General features: G+C 43.4%; 1 protein-coding gene across 5 annotated transcripts in view; it reads right to left on the minus strand.

The window, feature by feature from the left end:
• Positions 1-12,929, minus strand: part of SIK3 (SIK family kinase 3) — a 280,096-nt gene that overhangs the window by 42,977 nt on the left and 224,190 nt on the right. For 4 of the 5 annotated variants that reach the window (XM_055423075.2, XM_055423073.2, XM_055423074.2 and 1 more), the window contains exons 5-6: positions 9,258-9,382; positions 8,512-8,635 (exon numbers count right to left, since the gene is read on the minus strand). In XM_055423075.2, the coding sequence (XP_055279050.2) occupies positions 8,512-8,635; positions 9,258-9,382 (249 nt within the window). Of the gene's footprint in view, positions 1-8,511; positions 8,636-9,257; positions 9,383-10,652; positions 11,560-12,929 lie in introns of those variants that run through there. The other variant, XM_088842949.1, reaches the window with a different exon arrangement.

The following is a 12,929-nucleotide window of genomic DNA, read 5'->3' on the forward strand; positions in this document are numbered from 1 at the left end:
CCAGTTAATAATTCAGATCATCAGTGAGTTACCTATCACTTTATCAACAATAATAAAATACAAGAGTCTGACAGAAGATTCTACAGGTAAGTGGTGATGATTCAATTTTTCATTAAAGAAAAACTTACTGAATGTTTACACCGTGACAGTCACCTTTAAATTTTATGAAGGATGCTGCTGTACCTGTGAAACACAGTTCTAATACAAAGGAGTCTGCATTCTAGGGGTGAGGAGACGAAGACAGATACACAGTTCCTGAACTAGGTGGTATGAAATTGACCTGCCCCAAATAAATCCTTGTAAATTTACCCCTGTCATTCCAAATTGAAAGCATGTCTTCAGTATATCTCGAGATGTCCATGAAGGGAAGTTTGTATCAAACAAACAAGACCAGGCCCAGAAATACCCACTAACTGCAAGGGTACTTCATTCCACACATTACTGACAATAAAGAGATGTTTAGAATTCTTGAACTAACTATATCCATTTGTACAGTATGGCCTCCCACACAGCTGTACCTATTCTGGAATTCAACTTGGCTAGAAGAAGCTAGACGATGGGGCCTTTCCCACTCGGCCACCCAAGTGCCCGTTTGAAAAAACGACACTGGTTCAGCTGGAGTTTCTAGACCCTTTTGGCAGAAAACTGGATAAACTCAGTTCAGGTCTATGACAACAGCCTAAGGGGAAAAAAAGGGGCCCTGTTCTTTAGGACTCCCCCAGCTACAACATCTTCCCTAGCACAGTAACAGCAGACCCAACAGGCTGCAAAGTGGCTGGCTCCAGCCTCCAGATAAAGAATCTGGGTCTAATGAGGCACAACTATGTCCAGAAACTAGAGGAGCAAGCAGAAGGACGACTCAGGGACAGACTAGGTTTCCTTTACATGAACTTGAACCTTTTTGGTACCTGAAGGACGTCTAAGCTGAGAAAAGACAAAACCATCTGACGCGCTCATTTTCTCCCATGGCTCATCCTGACAGAAGTCTCTAAGGGGCCCGGGGTTCGGGCCTGTGATGGTGGGCAAGGCCAAGCACACGTCTGTCCCCGAGGGCAGAGAGAACACGCTTGAAGCACGGCAACTGTCCACCCATTTCCTAGACTGGGTTCTTGTTCCTTCCGTACTTAATCTTACCAAAACTGGTATTCCTATTTAGGGAATTCCCTGTCCAGGATTCAAGACTGATCACCTTTAGGATAATTACGTTGGTATTCTCTGAGTGTTCAAACTTTCCTGGTAACTTACACCATGCTATAAATATTAGTTCTTTCTAAGTAGTGAGGATGCTGCGCAGTCTATTTCTATGCACTAACAGACTATGTGGCTGACGGCACGGTTAGCTATTCACCAGCATCCGCTGTCTGAAGCACCTCTGGTAAGACTTGAGTGAAAATCTGCCATGCTGTGGGGGTGGAGGGGAGAAGGGATCCAAGCTGCTCACAGGAAATACTGTGGACACTGGAAAAGCAGAGGAAGTGGTTTGTTTATCTCGCCCTTTCTTTGTAACAGTGTGGTGCGGTAGAACAAACACTGAGCTTGAGAACTGACTTAGTCATTTATCACCTGTGTGTCTTCAGGCAAGTCAGCTAAACTTCTTTAAACGTCAGCTTCTCAAACTTCATTGGCAAAATGATAAACACTGTGTGCCAATACCAACTCCAGAGTACCATTACCTACTCAAATTAGATCAAGTACAGGAAACACTCTGCAAACTTGAAAGCCCTAAAGCAATGTAAATTATAGTTACTGATATTATTATTTGAATTATTTGGTAGCTTCCCTGGTGGCTCAGAGGTTAAAGCGTCTGCCTCCAATGTGGGAGACCCGGGTTCGATCCCTGGGTCGGGAAGATCCCCTGGAGAAGGAAACGGTAACCCACTCCAGTATTCTTGCCTGGAGAATCCCATGGACGGAGAAGCCTGGTAGGCTATAGTCCACGGGGTCGCAAAGAGTCGGACACGACTGAGCGATGGAACGAACGAACGAAGAAATCCATACATTCATGCATGTATTCATTCATTTAACATTTACTGAGTGCCTACCAGGACCCATACACTGTCCTAAGCCCAGGGAATACAGCACTGAACAAAAACAAAACCTTATTACAGTCAAGAGGCAGTGGGGACACAGTAAACAACGTCAGATAGTGGTGAATGCCATGAAAGAGCGTGAGGCAGAGTTATGGAAAGGGAATGAGGAGGGCATCAGGAGAGGCTTCTCTAAGGGGACATTTAAGCAGAAACCTCAAGTGAGGTGAGGAAGCCATGCAAATATCTGAGGAAACAAGAATGCATGCGCTTGGCAAGTGTGAGAAACAGCAAAGACGCCTCTGTGACTAGAGCTCGGGGCCTAGAGCACAGAAGAGCAGGAAATGAGATTAAAGACTGGGGCCCACCACAGTGCGCCTCATGTCGGCCATAATAATAATGACTTTTGGAATGGTTTTCCAAGTGTAAATGAAAGCCACTGGAGGGTTTTCAGCAGAATTCTATTTACTTACTGTTTACTAAATCCTACCACATGCCAGATACTCTGCTAGGCTAGACACAACTGTGAAAAAAAAACATGTTTTGTCTTTACTTTCTCTAAGCTCACAGTCTGGTGTGGAAGACACAGAAAGAAAGAAATTATTATAATGAAATGTTTGGGAAGTCCCATGAGAAAAGAAAGAATAGTAGACTAGATTATCTAGATTCTTATTTCTATCACATCTAACTTCTTGCTCTGGAATACAGGAGTGGGTGGCATGGGGTCGGGGGAGAAGAAGCATCCCAGAAGCAAGGAATTGCTCCCGAAAACACAACTTGTTCAGGGAACTGGAAGGAACTTAGGGCGACCAGATGTAGAATGGGGTCTGGGGCTGAAGAGATAGGCAGGAGCCAGGTCACAGAGGTATTTCCATGCCACTGTTCAAACAGCACTCATGTGATCAATCTAGTAAATAATAATCAGCATTTTTAATGTAATAGAATAAAATATGTTAGAGTGCACTACATACAGTAAAGACAAATTTTGCTTTTTTTTTAAAAAAGAAAACTTTGTTCAGTTGTATGTATTTTCTAGGTCACAGTGTAACATGTATGTTTTACTATGGTCATGGTCAAAAATGAAGTCAGTTCTCTAGCCATGTTAAGGAGTGAAAGTTAGCCTAGAGGAAATGATAAACTATTGAAAAGTTTAAGCTGGAAAGTGATATAAGCAGATGTGTGTGCAAGTATGTGTGCTGTTTGTTTTGACATATGTATTTTAGAAATACTACTCGTGCAGCCATGTGGAGACTGCATTAGAGAAGGATAAGGCTGGAGTCAGGCACCCATTTAACTGGCTATTATTTAATCCAGGCAAGAGCCACTACAGAAGTGTCTACAGGAATGGAGGGCTGGATGTTCAGGGTTTGGGAAGGGAGCAGCTGTGGCAAGGAGTCAAGGTTAGTTTCTGTCTTGGTCAGACAGTGATACCATTCACCACGACAGGGAACACAGAACAGAGCAAATCTAAGGAGGAAGCTCAATTCAGTTTTGAAAATGTTTCCACTGATGTGAAGTGAAGAAATGAAGTGAAGCTGATGGTAGCAACTGCTTGGATATATAAGCCCCTCACCCTAGAGGAGAGGTCTGGGCCAGAGAGTTAACTGAGTGTTAACTGGGGACACCATTGCAATGACGAAAGCCATGGGAGTGAATAATATGCTCAGAAAGATGGTGTGAAGAGAAAAGATTTACAGGATGAGCAGAGAGACATCTGGCAGACAAGGTGCAGTCAGGGAGACAGGAGGAAAACTGGAGAAAGTCGTGTCTGAGAAGCAATGGAAAAAAAGGTATTTTAAAAAGCAAGGAGTGGCTGATTCATTTTGCCATACAGTAGAAAGTAACAGAACACTGTAAAGCAACCATGCTCCAATAAAAATTAATGATAATAAAAAGGAGTGACTCAACGATAAGAAAATAAACAACTCAATTAAAAATGGGGAAAACATTTATACATATGCCAAAAAGGACACACAGATGGTAAATATGCATATTAAATGCTAACCACCATACAGCACTAAGGAATTACAAATTAAACTAACAAAGGCACCACTTCACACCTGTTAGGACAGCAAAGACCCACAGCACCGATGACACAAAACGCTGCAAAGACAGGGAGCAACAGGAACCTCGCTCGTTGCTGGTGGAGACGCAAAATGCTACGGCCACTCTGAAAGACGGTTTGGTGGTTTCTCACAAAACTGAAAATACCCTTAGTGTATAAGCCAGCAATCACACTCCCTGGGGTTTATTCAGGTGAGCTGAAAACTTACATCCACACAAAAACCTGCACATGGACATTTACAGCAGCTTTGTTCATAACTGCCAAAACGTGGAAGCAACCAAGATATTGATCAGTAGGTGAATGGATAAGTAAACTGTGTACGTCCAGGCAATGGAACATTATTGAACATTAAAAAGAAATGAGCTATTAATCCACGAAAAGACACAGAGGAACTTTATAAGAATATCACTAAGTGAAAGAAGCCAATCTGAAAAGGCCACATACTACATGATTCCAACTATATGACATTCTGGAAGAGGTAAAACTGTGGAGACAGCGAAATGATCACTGCCTGCCAGGGGTTAAGGGAGCAGGAGGGGGTGACCAGGCAGAGGATTCTCTGTGTGACACCGGAGCCAGAGGAAACAGTGGACTTCAGTGACAATTCAGTGTAGCATCACTGCAGGCTGATCAACTGTAACAAACGTCCTACTCTGGTGCCAGGTACTGACAGTGGAAGAAAGCTATGACAACCTAGACACCGTATTAAAAAGCAAAGACATCACTTTGCCAACAGAAGTATAGTCAAAGCTGTGGCTTTTCCAGTAGTCATTTTCGGATGCGAGAGCTGGACCATAAAATAGGCTGAGCATCAAAGAACTGATGCTTTCGAATTATGGTACTAGGGAAGATTCTTGAGAGTCCCTTGGACTGCAAGGAGATCAAACCAGTCAGTCCTAAAGGAAAGCAACCCTGAATATTCATTGGAAGGACTGATGTTAAAACTGAAGCTCCAATACATTGGCTACCTGATGCAAAGAGCTGACTCACTGGAAAAGACCGTGATGCTAGGAAAGATGGAAGGCAAAAGGAGAAAAGGGCGGCAGAAGATGAGACGATTAGACTGCATCACTGACTCAATGGACAGGAATTTGAGCAGACTCTGGGAGACAGTGGAGGACAGGGAAGCCTGGCGTGTGCAGTCCATGGAGTTGCTAAGAGTTGGACTCGGCTTAGCGACTGAACAACAACGAACAAATGACAGGGCAGGAAGCTGTGAGTGTGAGGGGACGGGGCGGGGGCAAATGTGGGAGCTCTCCGTACTTTCCACTTAATTTTGCTATGAACCCAAAACTGTTCTAAAAAATAAACTTTATTTTTAAGAAAGGAAGAAAGCAGTGGTGAATTTTTAGTGTTTAGCTCTAAACACTGCCATGCAGTCATTCAGATAAAGACTGAGGATATCTAGTAGATTAGGACAAGATCACTGGTGGTGCCTTTCAGAGCAATCCACTACACCCTTCTCTGCTTCCTTGTAGGGTAAACCAGAAAGAGTTGTGCCTATTTCATTTCCCTTCTATTCTTTTTTGATTGTATCTACATGAATTAGGGCTTTGCTCCTACTCCACCACCAAATCTGTACTTCAAGGTCATCAATGATCTCCAAATTTCTAAATCTGATATTCAGTTGTGTGTGGCTGTTAGCATAACTGATGTCATCTTGGGCCCCTAACCATTCCTTCTGTCCTTCCACTGACTGTGCCCCCAAGTCTGTGCCGTGTAGTAAATCGCTTCTCTGTGTCAAGGACTGTGCAGTTAATGGACATTGTTTTATGACCATGAGGTCCAGGTGGCCTCTGTGCTCTGGTATCTCCAAACAGTGATGAAGAGCTTGGCTGACATATTCCTGGTGCCCATGAGACTAGTCACCAATTCATAAATCTTGACTTAGGAAGGTACTTCCTGTTTCTAAGCACATACCCCTATACTCTTAGGTTAACTAGAAAATTGTCCCCTTCGCAGCGCAGAGTACAGTTGCAAATGCTTTTGGATCACGGTATGTCTGATCCCACCCTGTGAGTAAGTCACCCTGTAAAAAACTGACCCTCTGATCAACACAAGGCTGCCTGCCTTGTTTTTCTGTCTTGATGCTTTCTTAGCATGATGGGGCACTTTTCATCCTCTCTGGCCTCCAACAAGTTCTATCATCTGACCCATCAGGGACACTCCACACCGTTCCTCATTCCCTCCCCCTTGAAACATCCTCTTCCCGCGTTTTCCAGGACACAAATGCTCTGGCTTACCTTACTGACCATTCCTATGCTGATTCCTGTTCACCTTCCTGATCTCTGAATGTTAGCGTGTCCCAGAGATTAATCCTTGGACCTTTTCTCGTCTCTACATTCATGGCCTAAAATGTGATCTTATCTCAGAGCTTTAAATCTTATCTACACACTGATCATTCCTAAATGTGTACCCATAGCCCACCACTCCTAACCAAGTCCTACTAATTTTAACTGCCCATATCTTAACTCAACTTAGATGTCTCGTGGGCATCTCAAATGAACACATCTAAAACCTCTCTCCAAAATGGAAGCAGTCTTCTCTAGCCATTCCCACCTCTGTTAGCAGTAAATCCATCCTTCCAGTTGCTCAAGCCAAGAACCCTGCAGTTACCTTTAATTACTCTTTCTCTCAGATCAAATCCCACATAAATGTTGCTGGAGCCAGACTGCCTAGGTTCAAATTCTAGTTTAGTCACTTAGTAGCTGTGTTATCTTGGGAAAATGGCTAAATGTCTCCTGGTTTCAGCTTTATCACCTATAAAATGGGGCTAATAGTCTCGTGTATCTTATAGGGTTGTTAAAATAATTAAATGAGTTAATGTTTGCAAAACGCTTGGGATGGTGCCACACAGTACGTATTATCTCTTGAATCTGAAGGCTTCTTACCACCCCAACCTCCATACTCCAGTCTGGGAACTAGCCACCAAAATCTCCTACTAACTGGTCTCCCTCCTTCAGCCCTTGAACCTTTCAACCAAGAGAGTTGGCAGAGTGATTTTCTTTTTAAAGAACAAAAGTGACCATAAAATTCTTTCAGTATTTTTGCATGCTTGAAATTTTTCATAATAAATAATAAAAGTCAAAGAAAACCCAAAAGTCAGTTAACACCATTCCTTTGTTAAAATCCTCTGATTTTTCGCATTTCACTCAAGAGTAAAAACTAAGGTCTTTACACTGACTGACCAGACCTTCAAAGTGAGCTTTCTCCTGCCCCTCTGAGTGCACCTCTCCCGTCCTCTCTCTCATTTCTTTCTAGCACAGAGGCTTCCATCCTGTTCCTTAGACACCCGTGTGTGTTCTCTCCCCAAGGCCTTTGCCCTCTCGCTGTCCCCTCTGCCTGCAAAGCCCTTCCTTAGACCGCACAGCTCACACTCTCCCCTCACCTTCTCCAAGTCTTCACCAAAATGTCTGTGTTTTTCAGGGAAGTGGTTCCCTGCCATACCTTTACAAATAACCACCCATCCACCATCCCTAACCCGCCACCTGGCTCTATTTTATTTTTCCCATGGCTTTTTTCTAAAATGCATTTTAGAAACAAAATTTCTGATGTTGATTTCAAATGCAATTCTTGTTTTCTAACACTGTGCTCCCAACCCAGTTGACATACACTCCGTAGGTTGTACCTTTAACTGAAACCATGAAGAAGCAAAACTAAACAGACTGCTTGGAGCATTGTCCCAGAATGTCCCTTCTTATGCGTGCATATAGATGGTGATGAAATACTGTAGATTCTGGGTGCCTGTTTTCAGTGATACTTTTTTCTAAGAGTTACTGCCCACTCATTCAAGAAGTACTTTTTTATTTGAGCTGGGGGGGATAAATGTCAAAGAAGCAGGATATGTAATATCAGCAAGACTAAGATGCAAAGCCTGCTTTCCCCTTGCCATTTATTGCCACATCTCAATGGAGCCCCCAGTAAATATTGGGTTGGCCAAAAAATTTTACCATTTAAGTGTTATGGAAGAACCCGAACGAACTTTTTGACCAACCTAATAGAAATATTATCCTGAAAAAGGGTGAGAGATGAAACAGAGATGAAACAGGACGATCATCTGCTGCCCTGCTACTATGTGCTGGGCCTATTAACTCTCCATACATCATTTAACTTAGTTCTCATAGCAGTGGTCCTCACAAAACTGTCGGCCTTTTATTAACGAGGAAACTAAAGCTCAGAAAGACTTAGTAATCTGCCTACCACACTAGCAGCCCTGTGCAGAGTCCAGAACCAAACTTGGGCAGGGTTATCTGAAGCTAAAACCTAGACACTCTGTTCCTATAGAACTGTGCCTCCAGAGGGTCAATTCAGCAAACTGTTAAATGGGCCATTTATACTCCATCACTCAATTCTGGGATAACTTAGCACGTCTACTGTTCCATGAACCCAGGCATAGCTGTGTGCTGGCATCTCCCTTACCTGTGGACATAAAAAACGGGATGCGGAACTTTCCACTCAACACCCGGGCCCGCAGATTCTGCAGCGTGCTCCCATCAAACGGCAGGGCCCCACACACAAGCACGTACAGGACGACGCCGAGGCTCTGCATCGCAAACAGAGAGCAGGACTGATCATCGCAGCAGAGGAACGAGAGGCCACTACAGTATGTGTGTGAAGAACCGGTGATGCACAGGGAAGCCAGGCACGCTGCAGTCCCTGGGGTCGCAAAGAACCGGACCCAACTGATAGACTGAACCGAACTGATGAAGAGAGTGGTGAGTCATGTGCGAGATAATGGGACAAACATTTCCTTTTCTTTTTTTTTAATGAGAAATAATATGGGGCATTGTCAAGGCCAATCATCTTTAGAATAGTTAGCATTCTTCTTTGCTTCCAGACGTTAATTTTGGGGAACATATCTAGAATTTCTCTCAGTGCTCATCCTAGGGAGAAGGCAAGTGGCAACAACAGAAAGAATTTCTGTTCTTGACAAGGGCATCCATCCAAGCGTGCCCTTGGGATTATTTTTTTCTTTGCACATGCAAAGGGGGAGGTGGAAACCTGTGGCTCAGTCCATATGACAAGGGTTGGAGAACAGACTTTGTACAAAGAATTGAAAATTCAAAGAACAGGCGATCGAGATCTCAGTCTAGTCCAGGATGAGGACAGCTGCCGTCAGACTAGGGTAACTAACGCTGTAGGGAGAAGAGGCGGCAGTCACATACCCAGATGTCCACCTTGGGTCCGTCATACTCCTTTCCTTCGAAGAGTTCAGGTGCGGCATAGGGCGGGCTGCCACACCAGGTCTTCAGCAGCTGCCCAGGAGTGAAGAGGTTACTGAAGCCAAAATCTAGAAAGACAAATGAGGTTACTGAAGCCAAAATCTAGAAAGACAAATGGACACCACTCATGTGATCTTTACCAGTGAAGACGAGTTTCTAGTCACTAGAATAAAGATTCTGCATCCTTAAGTTTGAGTATCAAACACGAAAAGAGAACTTTTAGAAATTATATAACCAGCCACTTAAATTTAAAATAACACTGAAACAGAGATACAGATGGTCTGGAAAGTAAAAGATATCTGGTCAACTAAAAGTAAACATGATAGGTTTACATCAGTACCAAAATCAGTACCATTTCCTTTACAAATCTGGACTGAGGTGAGCGGTACCTTTAAGAACAAAAACAAAATTGGATAAAGATTGATATCAAGACCACATCAGAATCAGGAAGTACATGTTAAGTCTACTCAGCTGGACCCACAATTTTCAGATTATTTTTACTTCTTGTGACAAACACATTTATAACCATGAGAGACAGTGAACTTAAAAATTAGACAAAGTGACTTTATTACCATTAAGATGGCTTATTCAAGATAAAGAATATGCAATTTATTTGCAATCAAATCAAGAATGTTTACATTTTAACTTCAACTTCCCCTTTTCATTTCTCCCCCTCCCACTGTGTGAAGAGAGAGTAGAAGGGAGATTGGAGGGGTACAGAGTAGAGAGGAAGACTAAGAACTTAAATGAGCAAAGAGCAGCCAGAGGAAAGTCTCACTGACGCAGAAATACTTCTGTGCACACAGACATTTATATCAACGGCTCCAGGTAAGGCAGGCTGAAGCTCCCTCCTTACCATATTCCCACATTCCCAGCACCTCTCCGAAGCTCCTCTCCCTCTCCTAGTTTTACTCCTAATGACAACTCTGCCTCCATTTGCTATTTGCTCTTCCTTCAGAAGGTGTTTTCTAGTAAGGCATGTGCTGATTTTGACTGTCACTGCTTCCCCTACGTTTTCTCAGGACCAGCTTTTCTGGGCCCATATCTTCTACCATCATCAATCACGTGTTTGGCAATGATTCTCCAAATTTATAGCTCTGACCCTGGTACCACTCTTAAGTTCCTGATGTGGCCTTCTAGTACTAGCCTGGGAAGAAACATCTCAACCTTGCCATTTTCCAAGTCAAACTGCTCTTCCAACGATGTTCCCATGTTCACTGATGGAGCTACCATTGCATTGCTAGGAGCACTGGGGTCTTCGTGCCCCGCTACCTCTCATTTCCATTTCAAACTGGGGATGAACTTCTACTGCTTCCACCCTGTGTGTCCCGAACTTACCTCCTTCTTTCCATTTCCATTCCCCCATCTCAGTTCATACTTGCATCATATCTCAGCTTCTTGACTGACACTCTTGCGTACTACCCTTTTCCTGCCTCTAAGCCACCCATTTCGAGCAGTGAACGTGACACAAATCACACAGTGCTCCTCCTTACTCAGAAACATCTGGTGGCCCCTTTCTGCTTGCAGAAGAGTCCAGCTCTCTTCGCATTCCTTCACGACAACCCAGCTCCACCCTAACTTTCTAGCCCATCCCTGGGCATTCTAGCATTGCTGACTATTCACATCCTGTGTTTATGTGCTTCTCTTGTGCTGCTTCCTTTCTGTGCCATGCCTTTTCCTTTCTTTGCCACTTTAGAAATAGCACTTATTTTCAATGCCCAGTCAAATATTACTTCCTGTATGAAGCCTTCACTGACTCCTACTTCAAAACACCACATCATTGGCTTCCTCCTCTGTGCTTCCCTGGCCCTTTGTTTGTACCTCTACAGCCCGATCACAAGCCTCATGTTATATTTACTTGTATCGTGTGTTTATATCCTCCACTAGTTAGTAAACTAGGGACATTTTTTTATTTATATTATTCTCCAGACAGTGTTTTCATACCTAGCAGGGACTCAAGAAAGGATCACTAAATTAAACTGCAATAAAATTGCAATAAAAGCGCTAGGCCAATCCTCTTGTCACCTCCTGGCTACTGGAGTCTTTTTAGACTGACTGTCTAAAAGAGGCCAGCTCCACTGGCCTCTACCTCCCAGCCAGCCTTCCAAGATCACAAGGGGCTTAGAGGTCAGAGCCATCATTAGAATCACTAGAGCTACCTCGACAAGAGAAATCAAATAGTCTCATTCATTAATGCAAAATAAATGCCTCATCTGTCAAGTCTTCCTGAATCTAAGAAATGTCCTCTACCTTCTCTGCATTCCCTTATTACTTTGTATTCCTCCTTTATTTTTGTTAATTCCACATATAAATATCTTATTTTTCTAGAAAAAAATGAACCAGTCCATTCTAAAGGAGATCCTGGGTGTTCATTGGAAGAACTGATGCTAAAGCTGAAACTCTAATACTTTGGCTACCTCATGCGATGAGCTGACTCACTGGAAAAGACTCTGATGCTGGGAAGGATTGGGGGCAGGAGGAGAAGGGGACGACAGAGAATGAGATGGCTGGATGGCATCACCAACTTGATGGACATGAGTTTGAGTGAACTCCGGGATTTGGTGATGGACAGGGAGGCCTGGCGTGCTGTGATTCACGGGGTTGCAAAGAGTCGGACACGACTGAGCGACTGAACTGAACTGAACTGATCCTATCTCTTTAGGCTTCCCAGCTGGCACTAGTGGTAAAGAACCCGTCTGCCAATGCAGGAGATGAAAGAGACATGGGTTTGATCCCTGGGTTGGGAAGATCCCCTTGAGAAGGAAATGGCAACCCATGGTAGTACTCTTGCCTGGGAAATCCCATTGTCAGAGGAGCGTGGTGGGCCACAGTCTGTGGGGTCACAAAGAGTCGGACAAGACTGAGCATGCACACACATACCTTTCTCTAGTAGAGGTCTACCCCCTCTCTACTTAATTCCTTAAAAATACTTTTTTTCATTGCTGACTCTTGTATTACCTAACATACAGTTTAACTTAAACACAATAGGTGCTTAACAAATGTTGAGTTGAATGCAACTGCAATTAAAGCCCTACTTGATTCATGGGGTTGCAAAGAGTCGGACACAACTGAGCAACTGAACTGAACTGAACTGAACTAACCTACGACATTTGAAGCCCAATCATTTTATCAGTTGAAGTCTTTAACTTTAACCTGTTTTTCTTAAGAGACTGGGGATAGGTTGCTAAAAATACCAACAAAGGCGATTCAACAGATCAGGTACTTTGGGAATTATTTAGAAAGAGGACTCTTGATGTATCTTTAATTGGTTGGCAAAGACCTTCACTGGATCCTTTCCCACGACTAGCCTTTCTCTGCACAGTGAGGAAGACATGTTGATGGAGACTGTAACTGATGGGCTCTGATGTTGGTGTGATTGGATAGCAAAGTCCAGAAGAGAAAGTCATGGAGTATTCCGCTTGTGTTTTGAATGGAGAATGCCACAGGGCAAGCAATGAATTAAAACCCACTTGATTTTAAAACTTCCTAATAAGCAGCTTAAAGTATATAAGGGTAATTTGTCATTTTGAACTATGAATGCTCTATCTACAATTAATCACCTTTCTACTGTTTTACTCTGCTGAGGAGGAGAAGGTACAGAGCAAGAGCTCGTTT

Source organism: Moschus berezovskii, chromosome 14, assembly GCF_049115385.1.
Source record: "Moschus berezovskii isolate FMDL1 chromosome 14, NW_MosBer_1.0, whole genome shotgun sequence".
NCBI lineage: Eukaryota > Metazoa > Chordata > Mammalia > Artiodactyla > Moschidae > Moschus > Moschus berezovskii.